Raw genomic sequence first — 25,907 nt, 5'->3', positions numbered from 1 at the left:
AGAGAGCGCGCGTGAGTGTGAGATGTTAGGGCCAGAGGGATCGGAGCTGTCAGTCACATTGGGGGGTGGGTTGAAATTCCACTGTTTTTTTTTTTTTTTCTCTGTCTCACTCTGTCGCCCAGGCTGGAGTACAGTGGTGTGTTATCGGCTCACTGCAACCTTTGCCTCCCAGGTTCAAGCGATTCTCCTGCCTCAGCCTCCTGAGTAGCTGGGATTACAGGTGTGTGGCACCATGCCCGGCTAATTTTTGTATTTTTAGTAGAGATTGGGTTTTGCCATGTTGGTCAGGCTGGTCTCGAACTTCTGACCTCAGGTGATCCCCCCCCCCACCCGCCTTGGCCTCCCAAAGTGCTGGGATTACAGGCGTGAGCCACCGTGCCTGGCTCCACTGCTTTTCTTGTAGGAACCTTGAGCAGTGGGGACCCCCCCTGCCATCTTTGCTGGACCCCAGATGAGGTAGAGAATTTGCATTCAGAGCCAGATGTGCAAAAAAGACCTCAGAATGGCACTCTGATAAAGAGGCTCTGGCGTGGTGATGGGCGGGAAGGAGTCCAAACCAGCAGCCCGACCCAGCACCAACTCCAGTGGAACTGCCTCCTTCCTCATACTGGTTGATTTCATTTAATTTCATGATTCTGGCCCTTTATTGACCAGTTTTCCAAGTGACAAATTGATGCCCTAACATCCTCAAGTATGGCTACCGAGTTTTGTTGTTTGAAAGGGTGGAGTGACAATTGATTATGAGTTCACAGATTTACAATTATTTGAAGTGCTTCGATTCATTGCACTTCTAATTCCTATTCTTTTTTTTCCCCCAGACATAGGGTCTTGCTCTGTCACTCAGGCTGAAGGACAGTGGCATAATCATAGCTCACTGCATCCTGGAACTCCTGGGCTCAAGCGATCCTCCTGCCTCAGCCTCCCAAGTAGCTAAGACTACAGGCATGCACTAGCCAGGCTAGCATGTCTGCTTTTTAGTTTGTTTTTTTTTTCTAAAGATAGAGGTCTCCCTATGTTGCCCAGGCTGGTCTTGAACTCCTGGGCACAAGGGATCCTCCCGCTTCAGCCTCACAAAGTGCTGAGATTACAGGCGTGAGCCACCGAGTGCGGCCCCTAAGGCCCCTAATGATTTCTTTCTTTCTTTTTTTTTTTTAGATGGAGTCTCGCTCTGTTGCCTAGGCTGGAGTGCAGAGGCACAATCTCGGCTCACTGAAACATCTACCTCCCAGGTTTAAGTGATTCTCATGCCTCAGCCTCCTCAGTAGCTAAGACTACAGGTGCCCACAACCATGCCTGGCTAATTTTTGTATTTTTAGTAGAGACTACTTTTTGTATTTTTAGTAGAGATGGGGTTTCACCATGTTGGCCAGGCTGGTCTCGAACTCCTGACCTCAAGTGATCTGCCCACCTTGGCCTCCCAAGTGTTGGGATTACAGGTGTGAGCCACCGCGCCCGGCCACATCTTTATTTTGCACTCATTGCGCCTGAGTAAGAATCACACTGGGAGACAGGGTTTAAAACATGGGTTCCTGGGCTCACACCCCAGAGTCACTGAAGAGGAACTTCCCGGCCTCAAGTCTAGGAATCTCCGTGTGCCACCCTCACCCACACAGATGCTGTGATGCACGGGAAATGTGCCTCTTTTATGGAAAGGAAGAGTAAGGCTTGGGGAGAATGAGGCAGGGCCTGCAGGGACTGAAATCCTAGGTTTTTTTTTTTTTGTCGGGGGCATGGGGGACGGAATTTCGCTCTTGTTGCCCAGGCTGGAGTGCAATGGTGCGATCTGCATCCTCCACTTCCCAGATTCAAGTGATTCTCCTGATTCATCCCCAGTAGCTGGGATTACAGGTGCCCGCCACCACGCCCAGCTAATTTTTGTACTTTTAGTAGAGACGAGGTTTCACCATGTTGGCCAGGCTGGTCTCGAACTCCTGACCTCATGATCCGCCCACCTCGGCCTCCCAAAGTGCTGGGATTACAGGCGTGAGCCACCGTGCCTGGCCTGAAACCTTAGTTTTTTTGGGTCCTATCCTGGACTGGGTGGAAACCCAGGTTCCCTCCTGCTGCCACCCTGAGGTGGGGGCTGGGTCCTTACGGTGTGTTGAGCACCAGTCGGTCCCACTGCCCCTTTACGTCATCGTCCTCGGGCTGCTCTGTGATGTATAGGCCGTCAAACTCCAGCTTCCGGGCCAGCTCCTTCTCCCGCTTAAAGATTACCAGGGGCACCTGGATAGTGGGAGGAGGCCAAGGGTGGGTGTCAGGCACCTTGGCTGGACCACAGTCTCAGCAGAAGCCATGAGATCTTGCTGGAGTCTGTGTGCGACCCCACATCAGAAGTGCTTTCCCAGTGATAAGGGTAGAAATGAGGAGGTCCAGGCAGAGGGCTCAGGACTGGGATGTGGGGGACATGGGCAGAGGGGTCAGGGCGGGGATGGGGGAGGCGCAGGCAGAGGTGTCATGACTGGAATGTGGGTACAAAGATAGATGGATCAGGGCCGGGATGGGGGGCATAGATAGAGGGATCAGGGCTGGAATTGGGGGGCACAGGCAGAGGGGATAGGGCTGGCAGTGGGGAGGCACAGGCAGGGGTGTCAGGGCTGGGATATAGGGGCATAGAGGGGTCAGGGCCACAATGGGGGTGGGGCACAGGCAGAGGGATCGGTCCAGGATGTGAGAACAGGGGAGCTGTGGGAGTCCAGGAGTGGTGCCTGATGCCACCTAGGGCTTCCCATGGAGGGAGGTCTGAACTCAGAACTGAAGGATGAATAAAACAGAGGCAGGTGCAAGGAGGTGGAAGCGGGGCAAAGCTTTGCAGGCAGAGGGAACAGCATGTATGAAAGTTTTAAGCCCAAAGAACTCCAATAGTAAAGTTCATCCAATAGTAAAGTATCAAGACCGTTCCCAATTTGAATGTCATCCTTGCTGGAGACCCCAATCCTGTACCCAGTTCCCCAGCCCTCGCCCCAACCCTGGGCCCCCTCTGTCCCAGCCACTGTGAGGGTCCCCAGCCCCAGCCAGTACTCCAGCACCGCCCCCACCCCTACCCAGCCAATAAGCCCTTGCCCCAGAACCATGGCCATGGGCCCACCTTGAGACAGTTATAGCCAATGATGCAGAGAAAGGCCACCAGTGTATGCAGGAGGCTCAGACACCGCAGGGCGGGCTCCATGTAGCCTGTGCTCTCCTCCAGGAAGTAGTACACCATGTTCTCATCCTCATCGCCCTCTGCCTCCTCTCCGGCCCCCAAGCCCCAGCCAGAGCCGCCACCAGAGCCTGCACCTGACACGTCCCCAGCAGCTGAGCCTTCCATGTCGTCTTCCCCTGGTGGAGAGTCTGAGACCTGAAATGGGGACAGAGATCCATCTGTGGGTCTGCCACATGCAGAGCCCACTCACAAAATTGAGCCTCCATTCCTGAGATTGCACTGGGGCCATACCAGATACAGTCTTGGTGTGGCTGTCAATCAAGATCAAGGGGTGGGACCAGGGCCCTAGCTAGCAAATCAGTCTCTGACCTGGGAATTAGCCTGTCGAACTGAGTGGCACAGAACTGAAGACAGAGTTGGTTCATCTTCATAGTGGAGCTCTAAAGAGACTGCCCACTAATATTAACACTAACACGAAAATTAGCAGCAGTTAAACATTTACACAGTGCTTTTTATATGCCAGGTACTGTTGCTCTAAGTGCCTTACACATACTCATCTTCTTCTTTTTGGTGGGGTGGACGGAGTTTCACTCTTGTCACGCAGCCTGGGTGCAGTGGTGCAATCTTGGCTCACTGCAACCTTTGCCTCCCGGGTTCAAGGGATTCTACTGTCTCAGCCTCCTGCATAGCTTGGATTACAGGTGCCCACCACCATGCCCAGCTAATGTTTTTGTATTTTTAGTAGAGACGGGGTTTCACCATATGGCCAGGCTGGTCTTGAATTCCTGACTTAGGTGATCCACCTACTTTGGCCTCCCAAAGTCCTGGGATTACAGGCGTGAGCCACTGTGCCTGGTGCCTTATCCTCTTTCAATTCCCACAGCACTAAGAGGTATTCCATTTTACAGATGAGAGGGTTGAGGCTCAGGGACGGTAAGCACCTTGCCTAACATCATGCACCAGTGGGCGGTGGAGCAGGACTGGGTCCCACAGAAGCCATGCTTCGATCTCTCTAGTCTACCTTACTGTCCTGTTATCTAGACCCCTGGCAAGACCCCAAGGGTCCCTTTGTCTTTCAGGAGGCCTGGTTCTTAGCCCTTTCCTTTCATTCTGTGAGCAGACTGTTTCTTCCTCCCCGCAAACTTCTGTTTAGCTTACGTGAAAGCAAAGATGCTTAACGGAATCAGTAGGTGTTGCCGAGATCTGAGGGCCTGCAGCCAGGCACACAGGACTGGCATGTGGCCGAGCTGAGCAGAGAACTCAGCTCCTGCTCCTGTTCTAACTCCCACAGGCACTCAGGTTTCTGTCCCAGATGGATCCAGGTATCCCCTACTCACCCCCATGGAGGGGGGGGTCCCAGGATCCAGGTGTCCAGCCTGAACCCTCCTAAGGACCCTGAGCCCAGTGCCTTGTCCCTTCACTGGAGGAACCCTGAAATTATGATGGGGGCTGAGCCTCCCATCCCACAGCATGGATAAGGGCCTGACCCTCCCAGCCCTTCGGGACCAGCACCTTATAAAACAGCAAGATGAAGTTGATGGCAAATGCCAAGAAGAGGGCAAGGAACCGCAGGGTGTAAAAGTTCCGGGACAGGTAGTTCTGGAGAGAAGACAAAAAGAGAGAAAGCACTCACAGATCAGCCTCTTCCCTGGAGAATTCATCCCATCATTTACCCACAGTCAAAGCACCTGGGCTCTCAATATCTGTTCCTACAACCTATTAATTAATTGATTATTATTATCATTATTATTATTATTATTATTTTTTTTGAGACGGAGTCTTGCTCTGTCACCCAGACTGGAGTGCAGTGGCCGGATCTCGGCTCACTGCAAGCTCCGCCTCCCGGGTTCCCGCCATTCTCCTGCCTCAGCCTCCCGAGTAGCTGGGACTACAGGCACCCGCCACCGCGCCTGGCTAGTTTTTTGTATTTTTTAGTAGAGACGGGGTTTCACCATGTTAGCCAGGATGGTCTTGATCTCCTGACCTCGTGATCCGCCCGTCTCGGCCTCCCAAAGTGCTGGGACTACAGGCTTGAGCCACCGCGCCCGGCCTATTATTATCATTATTATTATTATTTTTGAGACGGAGTCTTACTCTGTCACCCAGGCTGGAGAGCAGTGCCGCCATCTTGGCTCACTGCAACCTCTGCCTACTGGGTTCAAATTCTCATCTCAGCCTCCTGAGTAGCTGGGAATACAGGCGTGCACCACCACACTCAGTTAATTTTTATATTTTCAGTAGAGATGGGATTTCGCCATGCTGGCCACGCTGGTCTCAAACTCCTGACCTCAGGTGATCCACCCACCTCGGCCTCCCAAAGTGCTGGATTATAGGTGTGAGCCACTGCACCTGGCCTCAACCTCCTATTTATTGAGTGCTTGCTTATACCAACATCTGGGCTAAGAGCTTTATTTGCAAGAACCTGTTTAATGCTCAGCACAGCACTGTGAAGTGGGTACTACCGTTATGCGCACTTTACAGATGAGGAAACTGAGGCTCAGGGAAGTGGAGTCTTGCTCAAGGTAACATAGCCAATGAGTGGCATAGCTGGGATTTGAACCCAGGCAGTCAGGCTCCAGAGTCCAATCTCCAAGCCATTTGGCATGCTGCTCCCTGAGTGAGGTCACCCTGTCTGCTTTACAGAAGATGAAAGGGAACTTTTTTTTTTTTTTTTTTTTTGAGTCAAGGTCTTGCTCTGTTACCCAGGTTGGAGTGCAGTGATGCAATCATAGCTCACTGCTGCCTCAACCTCTTGTGCTCAAGTGATGCTCCTGCCTCAGCCTCCTGAATACCCAGGACTACAGGCATGTGTTAACTCGCCCAGCTAATTAAAGAAACAATTTTGGCTACTCTGGGTGCACTGCCTATAGGGTAGCCCTGCTCTGCAAGGAGCAGTAATTAAAAAAAAAAAAAAAATTAAAAAAATTCCGCTGGGCGCGGTGGCTCACACTTGTAATCCCAGCACTTTGGGAGGCTGAGGCGGGCAGATCACGATGTCAGGAGATCGAAACCATCCTGGCTAACATGGTGAAATCCCATCTCTACTAAAAATACAAAAAATTGGCCGGGTGTGATGGTGGGCGCCTGTAGTCCCAGACTTGGGAGGCTGAGGTGGGAGAATGGCGTGAACCCAGGAGGCAGAGCTTGCAGTGAGCTGAGATCGCGCCACTGCACTCCAGCCTGGGCAACAGAGAAAAAAAAAAAAAAAAAAAAGAAAGAAAAATTATTTCATAGAGACAGGGATCTCCCTTTATTGCCCTGGCTTGTCTCAAACTCCTGGGCTCAAGCGATCCTCCTACCTTGGCCTTCCAAAGTACTGGAATTACAGGCATGAGCCCCCTCATGTGGCCGGGAACATCTTCCATCTCTCCCTCTTTCTCTCCACCTTTCCCTCCATCCCTTATTATTCCCACAAATTCTCATGAACCACCTTCGTTCCACATGATTCCCTCACCGCCCTCCCCTGCAACTTTTGTTTTGAGACAGAGTCTCGCTCTGTCGCCCAGGCTGGAGTGCAGTGGCGCGATCTCGGCTCACTGAAACTTCTGCCTCTTGGGTTCATGCGATTCTCATGCCTCAGCCTCCTGAGTACCTGGAATTGCAGGCATACACCACTATGTCCGGATAATTTTTTTTTTTTTTTTGTATTTTTAGTAGACATGGGGTTTCACCATGTTGGCCAGGCTGGCCTTGAACTTCTGACCTCAGGCGACCCGCCTGCCTCGGCCTTCCAAGGTGCTGGGATTATAGGCGTGAGCCACCGTGTCCAGCCTCCCTTACCCCCTCCTATCAGGCCAGGCCTGGAAAGGAGACAGGATGGAGGGAACCCTGGGACCTGCCTCCCAACACCCACCCTTCTTCCTGGCCTGGATGAGATGAACGCTTTCCCAGGAACTGGGAGAGAGCTCAGACCTCCACAGCAGCACTGGGAGTAATGGAGGGACTAAGACTCTAAAGGCTGACAGCCAAGAACAGGCCACGGTGGGAAGGCCAGAGCGGTGGCCTCATTGAATGTAGCTCTGGATAGAGGATGGAGGTGGAAGTGTGGGTGGGTGACCATGATGAACAGAGGTGTGGAGGTTGGAATAAGGATTGTGAGCAGGGAGGGGACAAGGAACCAAGTGAGGGCCATCTGAAAATGCTACCCTGTCCTCAGGTCTGGGGATGCCTCTGCCCTCTCCCCAGCTAGCGTTCTTCTTGGAGATGAGCTTGAACAGGTGAACACAAGAACAGGGTGAGCAGGAGAGGTGGGCACCAGAGGTGGGGTTCCCGGGGAGAAGAAGGTTCAAGTGACCTGGCTGGATCCTCACCAGGAACTTCACCCTCTGCACCTCCAGTTCTCCCCAGAATTCACCCCCAGCTTCTTCCTTCTTTGGAGGGGGTGAGGGAGGTGCTTGCTTCTTGGGGGGCTCTGGTGGGGGTTCGGGAACTTCTTCTTTCTCCCCATTCTCGGCACTGCAAGGCAGGACAGAGAGAGGTCAGGAGGTGCCAGGGCAGGCAATGCATGAGTTCATTCATTCAAAAGCATTCGTCGGGGGCCCACCCCATGCCTGGCCCAGATTTGGATGGTGCTGGGTACATGGGATGATGAGATAATCAGGACTTGCCCTTATGAGGCTCCAGTCCAATGTGGGAGACAGGCAGTGACAGTGACACCAGGCAGTGACAGCCCAGAGTGGTCAGGGCTGGGATGCCGGAAGCTCAGGGGGTTGTGGGAATCTGGAGGAGACACTTCCTCAGCTTAGGAGGGGGTCAGGTGTCCTGGAGAATTGGAAAGGATGAGAGAGACTCAGAGGAGGCATGGGGGCCTGTGTTCCATGCAGAGGGAAGGCACATGTGATGACCTGGCGGTTAGATGGGAGTTTTTATTTTTCTGGTTTTTTTTGTTTTTGTTTTTTTTGAGACAGGGTCTTGCTCTGTCACCCAGGCTGGAGTGCAGTGGTGATCTTCCCACCTCAGTCTCTCCACATACCACCATGCTTGGCTAATTTAAATTTTTTTTTTTTTTTGAGACGGAGTCTCGCTCTGTTGCCCAGGCTGGAGTGCAGTGGCGCAATCTTGGCTCACTGCAAGCTCCGCCTCCCGGTTCATGCCATTCTCCTGCCTCAGCCTCCTAAGTAGCTGGGACTACAGGTGTCCACCACCACGCCCGGCTCATTTTTTTGTATTTTAGTAGAGACGGGGTTTCACCGTGTTAGCCAGGATGGTCTCGATCCCCTGACCTCGTGATCCACCTGCCTCAGCCTCCCAAGTGCTGGGATTACAGGCGTGAGCCAGCGCGCCCGGCCAATTTTAATTTTTTTTTATAGTGCTCAAGCTGGAGCATTTATTTCTTGATTCTTTTTCTCAGAGCCTCTCTTCCGTGCCTGAGTCTGGGCTGGGTGACACCGAGGACACAGGGTGGCCAGGACAGCCCCGGGGCCTGATCTCTGGAGGCTCCTAGTCTAGGAGGGAGGCAGTGATAGGGGCTGGCCACTCACTCTGCTTTCTCCGGCTCCAGTTCTGGTTCCGGCTCCGGCTCTGGCGGGAGCTCCTCCTCCACTCCATCCACCTAGGGGCGGGGCAAGCATCAGGGCTGAGTCCCCACCCCAAGCGCTTCTCAGGGCTGCTTGCCTGTTCCTCTCATCTCCTTTCTTATTTCCCCTGGGTAATCTAAGTTTTACACTTCTCCCCACCAGAAAGAGGCAGATTATGACTCCCATTTTACAGAGGGGAAACTGAGGCTCATCGAGGTGAAGACCTTTGCCCAAAGCACTGCGCAGGGTCGGGCTGACTCCATGTGCAGCTCTGCTTGTCTCCCACTGCTTCCCACCACCTTGACCTCTGCGCCCCACCATGGCATTCCCAGCACCAAGTGCCTGAGGATGTTTGGGGTTCCTTCCTCCATGGGGTACTTCATTCCCACACCAGTATCTCCGAGGGTCTTTTCCTAGTGGCCCTGACCCTGTCTGGAAACTTTTTTTAGTCTTGGTCTTTCTTTTCCTTTTCTTTTTTTTGGAAACGGAGTCTCGCTCTGTCGCCTAGGCTGGAGTGCAGTGGCACCATCTTGGCTCACTGCAACCTCCGCCTCCCGGGTTCAAACGATTCTCCTGCCTCAGCCCCCCCTAGTAGCTGGGATTACAGGCGCACACCACCACGCCCGGCTAATTTTTGTATTTTTAGTAGAGACAGGGTTCCACCACGGTGGCCAGGATGATCTCAAACTCCTGACCTCTGGTGATCCGCCCGCCTCGGCCTCCCAAAGTGCTGGGATCACAGATGTGAGCCACCGCGCCCGGCTTAGTTTTGGTCTTTCTTGCCTTCTAATTTGGTCTCTGGGTTTCTTACTCTTTCTGGCTCTCCAGGTGTCATTTTCTGTACCTCTCCTGGGCCCTGCACTCTCTCCCCCCCGGCCCTTTCTCCAGGTCTCCATCTCTAAGTCTCTCTGTGCGTCTGTGTATCCCTCTGTCTCTGAGCGTCTCTCTTGCCCGGCGCCCGCTCAGTCCCCGTGTGCGTCCTCCGTGGGTGCGTGCGCCCTGCGTGTGCCTATCCCTCTGGCCAGTTCTCTCTTCTCGGTGTGTTTATACCCAGTCGGGCTCTCTTCCTCCCTTCAATGCCTCATCTTTCCAAAACCCCAAAGCCCCCGCCTGCTCTCTCACCCCCAGCTTCCTCTTGAGAATGGGAGAGCCCTCGGGCGTGGGCGGTTCCGCAGGCGTCGTGTCCCCCATGTCCCCAAGACCGCCAGCCCCTTCGGGCCGGAAGGGGCCCCCATCCGTCACGGCCACCGCCCCGTCGGCACCGCCCGGCCCGGCCTCGTCCACCGCCTCCTCCTCGTCTCCAGCGCCCTCCGCGGCGTCCCCTCCGCCTTCGCTGGCACCCTCGCCGTCTGCGTCTCCGCCGGGCCCGGCCGGCTGCTCGCCGTGCACCTCGTCGCTGGTGGGGTCGGGCATGCCCGCCAGGAGCTCGGTCACGGTCACCTTCTTGGCGCCCTCCACCAGGCCGCCGCCGAACAGCGAGCCCCAGAGCAGGCCCAGCGCGCCCGCCGCCGCCCCCGCGCCAGCGGCCCCCGCGCGCGTCACGGCTGCCCAGAGCAGCGCCGCCACCGCGGTGGCCGCCTCGCGGGCCGTGAGCCGCCGCAGCCGCCGCACGCGCCGCCGCAGGCTGCGGTAGCTGAGGCCGCGCAGGGCCCGGCCCATGGCCGCCGCCACCCGCGCTGTCGCCCCTGCCGCCGCCGTGGCCGCCGTGCCCTCGGGGCCCGCCGCGCTCTCCTCCGCGCCCTCCACGCCCGCCTCCGCCGCGCCCTCGTCCTCGTCGGTCTCCGGCTCGCCCTCGGGCTCCGAGATCTGCGCGGCGATCTGCATCTCGAAGATGGTGTCCTCGCAGAAACTCACGAAGAGCTCCATCTTCTCGGCCTCGCCGCCCTCGTTCACCACGTCGAAGATGAACTGGCGCTTGGACTCCTTCACCTGAAGCGCGGGGCGGCGGACAGCATAGGGGCACTGTCAGCGGGGGCTCGGACAGCAGCAGTGGCAGCTACAAGGGGTCACCGCTGCAGGCGCTATTCTAAATGCACTGTTATTTTGTTTTGTTTTTGAGACAGGGTCAGGTCGGGCGCGGTGGCTCCGCCTGTAATCACAGCAATTTGGGAAACCGGGCAGATCACTTGAGGTCAGGAGTTCGAGACCAGCCTGGCCAACATGGTGAAACCCCCGTCTCCACTAAAAATGCAAAAATTAGCCGCTGTGGTGGCGCACCCCTGTAATCCCAGCTACTCGGGAGGCTGAGGTAGGAGAATTACTCGAACCCGTGAGGCAGAGGTTGCAGTGAGCCCAGATCTCGCCACTATACTCTAGCCTGGGCGACAGAGCAAGACTCCGTCTCAAAAAAAAAAAAAAAAAAAAAAAAGACAGGATCTAGCTCTGTCTCCCAGGCTGGAATGAAGTGATGCTATCTCGGCTCACTGCAACCTTCGCCCCCAGGGTTCAAGCGATCCCCATGCCTAGGCCTCTTGAGTAGCTAGGATTACAGGCACCCGACACCATGCCGGGCTGTTTTTGAATTTTCAGTGGAGACAGGGTTTTGCCATGTTGGCCAGGCTGGTGTCGAACTCCTGGCCTCAAGTGATCTGCATGCCTCAGCTTCCCAAAGTGCTGGGATTACAGGCATGAGCCACCATGACTGGCCTGCTAATTTCTAAAAAAAATTTTTTTTGCAGAGACAGGGTCTGGCTGTGTTGGTCAGGCTGGTGTCGAAGTCCTGGCCTCAAGCACTCCTCTGGCCTTGGCCTCCCAAAGTGCTGGGAATACAGGCAGGCGCCACAGCACCCGGCCATGTTGTTGTCTTGGTTATCAATAGCAAACCTATAGAGAGCGCTTTATAGAGGGCACTCATTGCAGGTACTCCTGTAAATGCTTCCGTAAGGCCAGGCCCCAGACAAGCAGTTTCCATAAAACTCATTTAATCCTCACAAACAAGCCTAGGGCTAGCGGGTTTTCTTCCCATTTTACAGATGAGGACAGGGAGGCTCAGAAAGGTACATGCCCAGGTGACACAGATGAGGTGGCACGTATAGGATTTGAAATCCCAGTGAGCTGGCTCCAGGATGGATGTATTTAGCTTCCTTGAGAGGAGGAGCATAGTGCTCGAAGGCAAAGGCAGCCAGCCTGCCTGGGTTCAAATCCTGATTCTGCCACTGAGTAGCTGGGTGATTCTGAATTAACTCTCTGGACCTCCGTTTTCCCTCTGTAAAATGGGCATAATAGGACCTACATTGTAGGGTTGGTGTGAGGGCTAAATGAGTTAGTAGATGCTGCATGATTAGAACAGCTCCTGGTGCCTGATAAATGCCATATAACGGGCAGGCCATGGTGGCTCACGCCTGTAATGCCAGCACTTTGGGAGGCCAAGGTAAGCGGATCACCTGAGGTCAGGAGTTCAAGACCAGCCTGGCCAACAAGGCAAAATCCCGACTCTACTGAAAATATAAAAATTAGCTGGGTGTGGTGGCACATGGCTGTAATCTCAGTTACTCGGGACGCTGAGACAGGAGAACTACTTGAACCCAGGAGGTGGAGGTTGCAGTGAGCCGAGATCGTGCCATTGCAATCCAGCCTGGGCGACAAGAGCAAAACTCCATCTCAAACAACAACGATGACAACACCACCATACAGTGTTCCCTATTATACTGCCACACAGGTGCTCCGCGGCCACATGGGCATACGTGGATGCCTGAGGAGCAGGGGAAAGTGGAATGGGAAGGGGTGAGCAGAAGGGAGCGGATGTTTGGAGAAACAGCACTAAGGGAAAGAGTGTTGGTGTGGGAAGCACGCAGTGGCAGAGGAAGAGGGAGGGCAGAGCTCCCCCAGCACGTGCAAGGAGTGAGTGGGAAGGGCCATGGTGAACAGGGGCTTCCTGCAGAGGCAGGAATGTGCAGACATCCTGGGTGCCAGGATGCTGCAACCACGTGTGTGCCAGATGGGGGTGTGTATGCAGCGGGTCCCAAGAGGCATAGATGAGTGTGCAAGATCTCAAGGGTTCCTGCGGAGTATGTGAGGAGACACCAGGGGCCAGGGAGGGCTCAGGTGCAAGGAGGGCGTGGCGGCATGGGAGGATGCCAGAAGTGTGCAACCATGAGAGGCTCAGTGTGCACAGTGGGCGTGGGCACATGGGGCAGGTGTGCAAGGGCCTGGGACTCTATGGGGGGACAGGAGGAGTATGAGTGAGTGTGAGAGGGGTCTGCAGTTATGCAGTGTGCGTGAGGCAGGCATGAATGTGCGAAGGGGAGCCAAGGGTTTGTGTACTGGCTCCCAGAACATGAGGACAGGGCTCTGTGTGGGACATGAGCCCACGTGCATGAGCTAGTGTCCCCTGAGGAGACATATGAAGGGCCCAGTTGTGAAGGAGGTGATGGGTGCGCAAGCCTCCCGGGCTATGAGTGTGAGACAAGGAGGGGTGTGCACGTACCTGGGGGCATCTGAGGAACAACAAGCAAATGTGTGTGCAAAAGAATGTGGTGAGGGTGTGTCAGGGCCATGTGGGGAGTGTGAGGGAATGCGGAGGGGAACCATATGTCAGCCAGGTGTGCCAACTGTGCTGGGGACATGCTGGGACCACATGAGTGTACCCTCGGGGCAAGTGAGTGTGTGAGGGGTGTTCAAGCATTTGTGGGCTGGGCATAGGAGGAGCTGAGATAGGGTCCGTCAGGTTAGAGAGTGGGTCTGGGGGCTCTTGTGGGTGAGCCTGAGACTGTGGCCCAAGTGTGTGTGGGTAAGCATGGTTGTGCCGGGGCTACAGTGAGGGCAAGTGGGCAGTGAACGAATGAGGCATGCCAGGGTTCTGGGAGGGCTCACTGGCATCCTCAGGGTGTGTGTGCAAGAGGTGTGCACCCACCTGTGGGCCCAGAATAAGGGGGGGTACACATCGTGTGCTAGGACTTCAGAATGCATCTGGGGGCACACGTGATGACTGGTGAAGGGTGGGTCAGCATGCCAGGGCACCCCAGAGCCCCCAAGGCGAGCGTGTACAAGCGTAAGCATGAGCGGGCCAGGACCAAGAGACGGCACACCGGAGCTGCTGGGAAGGTGAGCAAGGGGTGTATCGCCATGCGGGTTCAAGGAGGTGACAGTGTGGGCAGGGCTGCATCAGGGCTATAAGGGCCTGCCAGAGCTCCCAGGGTGTGCGTGTAGGGGAAAAGCATGGCGTGTGAGCAGCCACAGTCAGGACACACTGACCCTGCTTCATGCCCAAGGGCTGTGCATCCTTGTGTGGTCCAGGTGCGCAAGAAATGGCCAGGGGCGAGCCAGGGATGTGCAAGGGCACAGCAGGGCAAAATGTGTACAAAAGGGTGGGCGTGGGCTTGCCAGAGTAGGGCAGATATGCGAGGCACGGCACGGCCCCCTGTGGGGTCCAAGCGTGCCGGAAGTGAGCACCCACATGCCCGAAGCCCCAGGAGGCGAGCATGCACGCGCGCGTGTCCCCCGACCTGGGGCATCTCCCACTGGGCGCGGTTGGTCTCCGAGATCTCGAAGTAGATGCGCTCGATGCGGCGCGAGGCGCCCATGATCTCGATGCGGCCCAGGTAGGGGCGGAAGTACTCGAGGATGCTCTCGGCCAGCTCCAGGAAGTTGTGCAGGCGCGGGTCATGCGGCACATGCTCCGACAGGTTGGTCAGCAGCACCGCCACGTTGAAGCCGATGTCGCGAGCTGGCTCCTGGAAGCGGTTGGCGAACTCCTCGCAGTTGATCATCTCGTTCTCATCCGCTTCGGAGCACGAAAGCAGGAACTGGATTTCTGGACCGCTGAACTGCTTCTGGCTGTCCATGGCCTGGGGGCGGGCAGGGAGGTCAGTGGGGTGGCCTAGAGAGCCTCAATTCTCTCTCTTTTTTTAGACAAGGTATCGCTGTATCGCCCAGGCTGGAGTGCAGTGGCACAATCACGGCTCACCACAGCCTCAACACATCGCTCTTGCCCCCATCCCAACCCCTGGGCTCAACTGCCCAGCCTCCAGAGTAGCTGGGACTATAGGCACACACCACTACACCTGGCTAATTTTAACTTTTTAAATTTTTTTTTTTTTTTTAGAGATAGGGTCTCCCTATGTTGCCAAGGCTGGTCTCAAACTCCTGGGCTCAAGGGATCCTCCCACTTCAGCTGAAACCTGTTTTTTTGTTTGTTTGTTTGTTTTTTTGAGACAGAGTTTCACTCCTGTCGCCCAGGCTGGAGTGCAGTGGCATGATCTCGGCTCACTGCAACCTCTACCTCCCAGGTTCAAGTGCCTCAGCGTCCTGAGTAGCTGGGATTACAGGCTCCTGCCACCACATCTGGCTAATTTTTTGTATTTTTAGTGAGATGGGGTTTCATCATGTTGGCCAGGCTGGTCTCGAACTCCGGTCCTGTCCTCAGGTGATCCACCCGCCTCCGCCTCCCAAAGTGCAGGGGTGACAGGTGTGAGCCAGCCATAACACTGTTTATCTGTTATCCTCCTGATGGAAATGTAGGTTGCTTCCAGATTTGTTTTGTTTTGTTTTGTTTTCTCCTGAGACTGGGTCTGGCTCTGTCACCCAGGCTGGGGTGGTGTAGTGGCACAATCTCAGCTCATTGCAGCCTCCACCTCCCAGGGTCAAATGAGTCGTGTGCTTCAGCCTCCTGAGTAGCTAGGACTACATGTGCATGCCACTGTACCTGTTGAATTTTTTTTTTTTTTTTTTGAGACAGAGTCTGGCTCTGCCGCCCAGGCTAGAGTGCAATGGCCAGATCTCAGCTCACTGCAAGCTCCGCCTCCCGGGTTCATGCCATTCTCCTGCCTCAGCCTCCCGAGTAGCTGGAACTACAGGCGCCCGCCACCTCGCCCGGCTAATGTTTTGTATTTTTAGTAGAGACGGGGTTTCACCGTGTTAGCCAGGATGGTCTCGATCTCCTGACCTCGTGATCCACCCGTCTCGGCCTCCCAAAGTGCTGGGATTACAGGCTTGAGCCACCGCGCCCGGCCTGTACCTGGTGAATTTTTGTATTTTTTTGTAGACGGGGTTTTGCCATGTTGCCTAGGCTTGTCCCAAACTCCTGAACTCAGGTGATGTGCCCTCCTCTGCATCACAAAGTGTTGGGATTACAAGCATAAATCACCAAGTTCACCCACAGATTTTTTTTTACAGACAACATTTTTCTTGAACATTCTTGTGCTGATTGCCCATGCATTTTTGCAAGAGGTTCTCTAGAGCAGCGTAAAATGTTCTTGACTGCACTCAATGTAAGAATACATTTTACAATGTGACTCAAAAAAAAAAAAAAAAAAAAAGGTTTCGTGACACAATTCTGACCTTTGCTGTGGAGCACACTCTGCAATGTTCTATTTTATTTCTAAAGAGGCTGGTCACGAGTTATGCGTTGCTAAATTAATTTCATTACCTACAGATGGGTTGCAATATGCAGTGTGAGAAATGTTGCTCTGGGGTATGAACAGAAGCAAAATTTTCTGGCTCTCAAAAGTGCTTTGTAAAAACCCCAGAACTTTGCAAAATGCTTTCTAAATGAGTAACACGCTTTGCAAATCATGAAGGGCTCTAGAAACCACAGAGCATGGAGACATAATCACACCGGAACCCCTCACCTACTGCCCTCACTTCGTCTGCCTGCCTCCCCCTCTATCATGAGCAATGTGACACTATCTGTCTCAAAAACCCACCCTGGCCAGGCGTGGTGGCTCATGCCTGTAATCCCAGGACTTTGGGAGGCCAAGGCGGGTGGATCACCTGAGGTCGGGAGTTCAAGACCAGCCTGGACAACATGGTGAAATCCCGTCTCTACTAAAAATACAAAAATTAGCTAGGCATGGTGGTGCGTGCCTATAATCCCAGCTACTTGGGAGGCTGAGGCAGGAGAATGGCTTGAACCTGTGAGGCGGAGGTTGCAGTGAGCCGAGATTGTGCCACTGCACCTAGCCTGGGCAATAAGAGCGAGACCCTGTGCAAAAAAAAAAAAAAAACACCTCTCCACAGGGTCCTGGGACACTATCACCTCCATTCACTCCTAGACTCTGCTCTTGTGATTTGCTGGTCTGTCTTTGTCATCATTCATTGCCCATCCCTTTATTTTATTTTATTTTATTAATTAATTAATTAATTTATTATTATTATTATTATTAGAGACAGAGTCTTGCTGTGTCTTGCCCAGGCTGGAGTGCGGTGGCACGATCTTGGCTCACTGCAGCCTCCACCTCCTGGGTTCAAGTGATTCTCCTGTCTCAGCCTACTGAGTAGCTGGGACTACAGGCATGTGCCACCGCACTGGCTAATTCTGTATTTTTAGTAGAGACAGGGTTTTGCCATGTTGGTCAGGCTGACCTCGAACTCCTGACCTCAGATGATCTGCCCGCCTGGGCCTCTCAAAATGCTGGGGTTCCAGGCGTGAGCCACCACACCTGGCCTATTTTAAAAAAAACATTATTTTTACTTTTATTTTTTGAGACAGAGTCTTGCTCTGTCACCCAGGCTGGACTGCAGTGGTGTGATGTTGGTTCACTGCAACCTCTGCCTCCAGGGTTCAGCGATTCTCCTGCCTCAGTCTTCTGAGTAGCTGAGATTATAGGCATGTGCCACCACGCTCAGCTAATTTTTGTATTTTTAGTAGAGATGAGGTTTCGCCATGTTGGTCAGGCTGGTCTTGAACTCCTGATCTCAAGTGATCCGCCTGCCTTGGCCTCCCAAAGTGTTGGGATTCCAGGAGTGAACCAGGCCTTTTTATCTTTCATTTTTGTGGGTACATAGTCGTTGTATATATTTATGGGGTAGGTGAACTATTTTGATACAGGCACGCAATACGTACTCACATCAGGGTTGATGGGGTATCCGTTCCCTCCAGCATTTATCATTTCTTTGTGTTACAGTCTACTTATAGTCTTTTAGTTGTTTTATTTTATTATTAATTTTTTGAGACAAAGTCTATCTCTACTACCTAGGCCAGAGTGTAATGGAGTGATCATGGCTTGCCATAGCCTCGACCTCCTGGGCTCAAGTGATCCTCCCATCTTAGCCTTCCAAGTTGGAACCACAGGCATGCCCAGATAATTTTTTAAACAGTTTTTTGTAGAGACAAGGTCTCATTATGTTTGAACTCCTGGGCTCAAGCGATCCTCCCACCTCAGCCTCCCAAAGTGCCGAGATTACAGGCATAAGTCATCGTGCCTGGCTAGTATTTTACTTTATATTTTATTTTATTTTTGAGAGAGTCTCACTCTGTTGCCCAGGCTGGAGTGCAGTGGCATGATCTCGGCTCACTGCAACCTCCGCCTCCTGGGTTCAAGCAATTCTCTTGCCTCAGCCTCCCGAGTAGCTGGGATTACAGGCATGCACCACCATGCCTAGCTAATTTGTGTATTTTTATTTTTACTTTTTTGAGACAGAATTTCGCTCTTGTCACCCAGGCTGGAGTGCAATGGCACGATCTTGGCTCACAGCAACCTCCTCCTCCTGGGTTCAAGTGATTCTCTTGCCTCAGCCTCCCAAGTAGCTAGGACTTCAGGCACAGGCCACGATGCCTGGATAATTTTTGCATTTTTTGTAGGGACAGGGTTTTGCCATGTTGCCCAGGCTGCTCTCTGTCCCTCTTGTTCCCATCTTTCAGCCTTTCCATTTACTGTCCCCTTTGCCTGGGACACCACAGCCTCCCTGATTCATATGGTACCTTTCAACTCTCAGCTTCGCTGTCCCCTCCTGCAGAAGGCCTTCCTCCACTAGCCGGTTTACGGGGCTTACCACACTCTGCTCACTCCCACGCCCTTCAGACCACAGATTATAACCTACAATTACTTTGTGTATTTCATTATTTGCATCTGCCCCTTCCCACTGGACTATCGGCCCCCACAGTGGGCTCTCTGTTTTGTTCACTGCTGTACCTTCAGGACTAGGGCAGTGCCTGACACACAGTAGGCACTCATACTCATTTGTCAAATGAAAGAAGCATCACGAAAACTAAGAGGCCGGGAGCAGTGGGTCATGCCTATAATCCCAGCACTTTGGGAGGCTGCGGCAGGTGGATCACTTGAGGTCAGGAGTTCAAGACCAGCCTGGCAAACGTGATGAAACCCCATCTCTAGTAAAAATACAAAAATTAGTCAGGGTGATGGTGGGTGCTGGTAATCCCAGCTCTTTGGGAGGCTGAGGCAGGATAATTGCTTGAACCTGGGAGGCGGAGGTCGCAGTGAGCCAAGAGCATGCCTGGGTGACAGAACAAGACTCTGTCTAAAAAAAAAAAGGAAATGAGACTATTGCCATTTTGCAATCTCTAATGAATGAATATGTCTGAGCGTTGAGCAGAAACAGCTGCTGGTATCTGGAAAGGAGGTGCTTCCTGGTGGAGGTACACAGCAGCCCCACATAGGAAGGTTCTGGCCAAAAAACTCCTTACACCCAAATCTGAATCTGCTCGAACTTCAGCTGAGTCCCACTTTGGAGGAAACCCAGGGGACAGAGGAACACAAGAAATGATACCACAAGGACGCATCGGTCAGGTTCAGACTATGGGAAACTCTACAACTAGGACAGCACTATCCATTGATAGACTTAGTGTGAAAAAAGAGTGAAAAATGTCAAGCTAATCATTTTTTAGATTGATTATGGCCAGGCACGGTGGCTCTTGCCTGTAATCCCAGCACCTTGGGTAGCTGAGGAGGGTGGATTGCTTGAGCACAGGAGTTTGAGACCAGCTTGGGCAACATGGCGAGACCTCGTCTCTATAAATAAATAAACAGGATTGATTCCATGTTGAAATGATATCTTGAATGTATTAGATTATGTGTAGTGTTTCATCTTACTTTTTTTTTTTAACAGGGTCTTGCTCTGTTGCCCAGGTTGAAGTGCAGTGCCATGAACACGGCTCACTGCAGCATTAACCTCTGAGGTTCAAGGGATCCTCCTGCCTCAGCCTCCCCAGTAACTTTGACTGCAGATATGCACTACTACACCTGGTTATTTTTTAAAATTTTTATAGAGACAGGGTTTTGCTATGTTACCCAGGCTGGCTCAAACTCCTGACCTCAAGTGATCCTCCCGCCTTGGCCTCCCAAAGTGCTGGGATTATAGGCGTGAGCCACCATGCCTGGTCCTCTTTTTACTTTTTAAAAAACATGGCTATTATAAAATTTAAAATTATGATGACTCACACCTGTAATCCCAGCGCTTTGGGAGGCTGAGGTGGGCAGATCACTTTACGCCAGGAGTTCGAGACTATCCTGGCCAACATGGCGAAACCTTGTCTCTACTAAAAACACAAAAATTAGCCAGGTGTGGTGGCGCATGCCTGTAATCTCAGCTACTCAGGAGGCTGAGGCAGGAGAATCACTTGAACCTGACAAGTGGAGGTTGAAGTGAGCTGAGATTGCCCCACTGCACTCCAGCCTGGACAATAGAGCGAGATCCTGTCTCAAAAAAAAAAAATTTAAAAATATGTGTATTGTTCATATTGTATTTCTGTTGGACAGTAAAAATCTGCAGGACTAACAGCCTGGATCTCCAGGAGATAAACTGCAAGGAAAAAGAAAAGATGATAGCAGGGAAGCAAGAGAGGAAAGATGATTTTAAAAAGTATCAGCCAATTGCAATGGGTGGCCCCTGTTTGGATTCTGATTCAAAGAAGCTGCAAAAAATCCTGAGGCTGGGCACAGTGGCTCAAGCCTGTAATCCCAGCACTTTGGGAGGCCGAGACGGGTGGATCACAAGATCAGGAGATCGAGACCATCCTGGCTAACCCAGTGAAACCCCGTCTCTACTAAAAAATACAAAAAAAAAAAAAAACTAGCCGGGCGAGGTGGTGGGCACCTGTGGTCCCAGCTACTCGGGAGGCTGAGGCAGGAGAATGGCATAAACCCGGGAGGCGGAGCTTGCAGTGAGCTGAGATCCGGCCACTGCACTCCAGCCTGGGCGACAGAGCGAGACTCTGTCTCAAAAAAAAAAAAAAAAAATCCTGATAGTTATATGAAAGTTATGAGATTTAGAAATTTGCACACTGACTAGATACTTGATGATTTAAAGACTGTGACTATTTTTTTATTTTTGGTTAGGAGTGATAATGACGTTGTGGTTTGTCAAATAAAAGGAATGTCTTTTAAGGCCACACACACATACACGCACACATGCATTTTGTTTGTTTGTTTGTTTGAGGCAGAGTCTCTCTCTGTTGCCCAGGCTGAAGTGGGGTGCAGTGGTGTGTTCAGGACTCACTACAACCTCAACTTCTCGGTCCTCCCACCTCAGCCTCCCAAGTAGCTAGGACTATAGGCATTTGCCACCACACTCGGCTAATTTTTTGTATTTTTAGTGGAGACAGGGTTTCGCCATGTTGCCCAGGCTCTTCTCGAACACCTGGGCTCAAGCAATCCACCCTCTTGGACCTCCCAAAGTGCTGGGATTACAGGCGTGAGCCACCGTGTCTGGCCAAGACCATATATATTTTAAGATACCATTTATATGCAGTGTTCAGAATAGGCAAATCTATACAGGCAGAAAGATGAGTGGTTACCGGGACCTGGGTGGGGGAAATGGGAAATGACTGCTAACGGGTATAGGGTTCCTTTTCAAAGGATGATTAAAATCTTTTAAAATTAGATTGCAGTGATGGCTTTACAATTCTGTGAACACACTATAAACCACTGAACCGTACCTTTTAAATGGGTGGATTTTATGGTATGTACATTCTATTTCAATAAAGACATTTTAAAAAGGAAGACATTTCCTATATTTGCAGATGGGAAAACAGTAAAGATAACCTCAAGACTGTTTACTGACCAGGAATAAATCAGTAACCACTGAGCCCGGCCACAGTGCTACATTTTTTTTTTTTTTTTTTTGAGACGGAGTCTCGCTGTGTCTCCCAGGCTGGAGTGCAGTGGCGCGATCTCAGCTCACTGCAAGCTCCGCCCCCTTGGTTCACGCCATTCTCCCGCCTCAGCCTCCCAAGTAGCTGGGACTACAGGCGCCCGCTACCACGCCCGGCTAATTTTTTGTATTTTTAGTAGAGACGGGGTTTCACCGTGTTAGCCAGGATAGTCTCGATCTCCTGACCTCGTGATCCACCCGCCTCGGCCTCCCAAAGTGCTGGGATTACAGGCTTGAGCCACCGCGCCCGGCCAATGCTACATTTTTTTAATGCAGATTTTCATATGAATGGAAATGCAGAAAAAGCATCTGAACTTTGGGAGGCCAAGGCGGGTGGATCACCTGAGGCCAGGATTTCGAGACCAGCCTGGCCAACATGGTGAAACCCCATCTCTAGTAAAAATAAAAAAAAAAAATAGCTGGGTGTGGTGGCACACGCCTGTAATCCCAGCTACTTGGGAGGCTTAGGTATGAGAATCGCTTCAACCCGTGAGGCAGAGGTTACAATAAGCTGAGATCACACCACTGCACTCTACTTTGGGCAACAGAGCAAGACTCTGTCTCAAAAAAAAAAAAAAAATTAAAAAATTAAAACTATACTGCAATACCGTTTTTCACCTATCAGATTGGCAAAAATCCAAAGATTTGACAGTGCGGTCTGGTGGCGAGGCTGTGGGGAGACAGGCACACTCATGTGTTATTAATGAGAAAGAAAAATGGAGAGCAATGTCTGTCCAAATGACAAATGCATTTACCCTTTTAGCCAGCTATCCCACTTCTGGAAGTTTATCCTCTGGGATGAACCACACGTGATTTACAGAATGTTGTATAACAAGAGTAATTGTTTTTGTTTGTTTGTTTGTTTTTTGAGATGGACTTTCACTTTTGTTGTCCAGGATGGAGTGCAATGGCGCAATCTCAGCTCACTGCAACCTCTACCTCCCAGGTTCAAGTGATTCTCCTGCCTCAGCCTCCCAAGCAGCTCAGATTACAGGTGCATGCCACCATGACCAGCTCATTTTTTGTATTTTTAGTAGAGATAGGGTTTCACTGTGTTGGCCAGGCTGGTTTCAAACTCCTGACCTCAGGTGATCCATCTGCCTCAGCCTCTCAAAGTGTAACAAGAGTAATTGTTAGAGCCAGCATTGCTCTAGGCCCAAATACAGCCTTCCTCAGCACATTTCCCTCCATCTGCTAGAACTCTGCAGTAATACATGTACAAATGTACAATGCCTGTGGTATAAATGACACTCTTGTTGCAGTGCACAATGTGTGCAACTATCCATGACAGCCCTGACCGCAACATGGGTTGTATAGCAACACATAGGAAATAAAGCCAGTGTCCATCAACAAGGAATAGCAAATAAACCATAATATACATACAGCGTGGAATATTGGACACCTGTAAAAAAGAATGAGGAAGCTTCCTGTATCTCCAGAATATGTGGTTAAATAATACAGACCAGTGATATTATACCTATTATGTACAAAATGAGAAAAACAAGAATATCTGTTTGTATTTTCATTTAAAACATGATGGAAGGGGCTGGGCGCGGTGGCTCAAGCCTGTAATCCCAGCACTTTGGGAGGCCGAGACGGGCGGATCATGAGGTCAGGAGATCGAGACCATCCTGGCTAACATGGTGAAACCTCGTCTCTACTAAAAAATACAAAAACTAGCTGGGCGAGGTGGCGGGCGCCTGTAGTCCCAGCTACTCGGGAGGCTGAGGCAGGAGAATGGCATAAACCTGGGAGGCGGAGCTTGCAGTGAGCTGAGATCCGGCCACTGCACTCCAGCCTGGGCAACAGAGCGAGACTCCGTCTCAAACAAACAAAAAAAAAAAAAAAAAAAAATGATGGAAGGATGCAAAAGAAACTAATGAAAGGGCTTACCCTGGTAGATATGGGGAAGAATGGATTGGAAAAGAGTAGGAGTGAGACTTCTTACTTCACGCCTTGCTATATTTTGATATATATATATATATATTTTTTTTTTTTTTTTTTTTTTTTTTTTGAGACGGAGTCTCGCTGTGTCGCCCAGGCTGGAGTACAGTGGCCGGATCTCAGCTCACCGCAAGCCCCACCTCCTGGGTTTACGCCATTCTCCTGCCTCAGCCTCCCGAGTAGCTGGGACTACAGGCGCCCGCCACCTCGCCCAGCTAGTTTTTTGTATTTTTTAGTAGAGACGGGGTTTCACCGTGTTAGCCAGGATGGTCTCGATCTCCTGACCTCGTGATCCGCCCGTCTCGGCCTCCCAAAGTGCTGGGATTACAGGCTTGAGCCACCGCGCCCGGCCCGATATATATTTTTTGAGACAAAGTCTTGTGCTCTGTTGCCCAGGCTGGAGTGCAGTGGCACAATCATGGCACACTGCAGCCTTGACCTTCTGGCATCAAAGGATCCTCCCAGCTCAGTCGGCCTCCAGAGGAGCTGGGACTACAGGTGCACACCTCCACATCCAACTAATTTTTTGAATTTTTTTTTTTTTTTTTTTTTTAGCAATGGGGTCTTGCTATATTGTTCAGGCTGGTCTCAAACTTCTGGCCTCAAGCAATTCTCCTGTCTTGGCCTCCTAAAGTGCTGAAATTACCAGTGTGAGCCACAGCATCTGGCTATATTTTGATTTTTTTTTTTTTTTTTTTTGAGATGTAATCACACTCTGCCGCCCAGGCTGGAATGCAGTGGCACGATCTCAGCTCACTGCAATCTCTGCCTCCCAGGCTCCAGGGATTCTCCTGCCTTAGCCTCCTGAGTAGCTGGGATTACAGGCACCTGCCACCATGCTTGGCTAATTTCTGTATTTTTAGTAGAGATGACGGGGGTTCGCCATGTTGCCCAGGCTGGTCTTGAACTCCTAACCTCAAGTGATCTGCCTGCCTCGGCCTCCCAAAATGTTGAGATTACAGGTGTGAGCCACTGTGCCCAGCCTATATTTTGATTTTTAAAATCGTATTATATATTCAAAAAATAAAATGAATACACTTTTCCCAGTTGCAGATTGTAACTCTGTGTAACAGATGTTGAGCTGTAAAATGTCAGCTACCTGACACTAAACCCTGTGATCTGTGCAGCCCCAGTCAAGAGAGATCATTACTCATTTTCAATTATGAATCATGTGTATTTTAGCTCCTGCAAGTGCTTTTGGCTTCTCTTGTAGTCACCCCAGACTCTTAAACCTGCCAGGCTCAAGAGTAGGGCTGAGACTCCCAGCCAGGGCCCAGCTCCCAGGAAGTGCTCACTGACTATCGATTAGACCAGATTAACAGATGAATCTGGAGGCAGTGTACTCTGGAGCCAGACCACCTGAGGTCTAACCCCAGCCTTGCCACTTATTAGCTGGGTGACCTTAAGCATGTCTGTTTATCTCCCTGTGCCTCAGTTTCCACATCCATAAAATGGGAATAAAAAGCAGTCCTGGTGGCCGGGCACGGTGGCTCACTCCTGTAATCCCAGCACTTTGGGAGGCCGAGGCAGGTGGATCACGAGGTCAAGAGATCGAGACCACCTTGGCCAACATGGAAACCCCGTCTCTACTAAAAATACAAAAATTAGTTGGGCGTGGCGGCAGGCGCCTGTGGTCTAGCAACTCAAGAGGCTGAGGCAGGAGAATCGCTTCAACCTGGGAGGCGGAGTTTGCAGTGAGCCGAGATCGCACCATTGCACTCCAGCCTGGCAACAGAGTGAGACTCCATCTCAAAAAAAAAAAAAAGGCAGTCCTGCTGGGCACGGTAGCTTATGCTGGTAATTCCAGCACTTTGGAAGCCCGAGGTAGGCTGATTGCTTCAGTCCTGAAGTTCAAGACCAGCTAGGGCAACATGTGAAACCCCATCTCTAAAATAAATAAATAAATAAATAAATAAATAAATAAATAACAAAAAAAATTATCTGGGTGTGGTGGTGCACACCTGGAGTCCCAGTTACTTGGGAGGCTAAGGTAGGAGGATCACCTGAGCCTGGGAGGCCGAGGCTACAGTGAGTTGTGATCATGCCACTGCACTCCAGCCTGACTGACAGAGCTAGACCCTGTCTCAAAGAAGCAAAACAAAACAAAAAAGCAGTCCTTACCATGTAGGGTTGCCGTAAGGACTAAATGAGCGAATTCACTGATACGCAGGGCACAGAGTGAGAATATGGTAACTATGAGCTCTTCATGAAGGTGGAGGGCTCAGGCACAGCGACGGGTAAGAGGCTACGAGGGGTTGTCTGGGAGGCAGAGTCCCAGGGATGTGAAGCTCAGGTTCAGGGAAGCAGGCATTGCCCCTCAGGGTTGGGGAGGGAAAGGAAAAGGCCGGCTGTGACAAAGGCTGCCAAGACCACAAGCCAGAGGGGAGAGTCAGAGGTAAAGAGGTCCCTGATGATCTTGGTCAGAGGAGTTTCAGGAGCCTGACAGGGACGGAAGCCGGCAAGCCCCGATTCAG

The 25,907-nt window shown here is 51.8% G+C and overlaps 1 protein-coding gene across 6 annotated transcripts in view; it reads right to left on the bottom strand.

Moving 5' to 3' along the window:
• The window catches only part of LOC105495636 (ryanodine receptor 1), a 156,342-nt gene that overhangs the window by 10,313 nt on the left and 120,122 nt on the right, over nucleotides 1–25,907 (bottom strand). For all 6 annotated transcript variants that reach the window (XM_071086594.1, XM_071086596.1, XM_071086591.1 and 3 more), the window contains 7 exons: nucleotides 14,106–14,447; nucleotides 9,784–10,590; nucleotides 8,626–8,696; nucleotides 7,456–7,600; nucleotides 4,658–4,744; nucleotides 3,089–3,340; nucleotides 2,096–2,226 (listed from right to left, as the gene is read on the bottom strand). In XM_071086594.1, the coding sequence (XP_070942695.1) occupies nucleotides 2,096–2,226; nucleotides 3,089–3,340; nucleotides 4,658–4,744; nucleotides 7,456–7,600; nucleotides 8,626–8,696; nucleotides 9,784–10,590; nucleotides 14,106–14,447 (1,835 nt within the window). The remainder of the gene's footprint in view (nucleotides 1–2,095; nucleotides 2,227–3,088; nucleotides 3,341–4,657; nucleotides 4,745–7,455; nucleotides 7,601–8,625; nucleotides 8,697–9,783; nucleotides 10,591–14,105; nucleotides 14,448–25,907) is intronic.

Source organism: Macaca nemestrina, chromosome 20 (genome assembly GCF_043159975.1).
Source record: "Macaca nemestrina isolate mMacNem1 chromosome 20, mMacNem.hap1, whole genome shotgun sequence".
NCBI classification, from domain to species: Eukaryota; Metazoa; Chordata; class Mammalia; order Primates; family Cercopithecidae; genus Macaca; species Macaca nemestrina.
The sequence above is the reverse complement of the archived record's forward strand: the minus strand, read 5'-3'. Positions and strand labels throughout refer to the sequence as shown.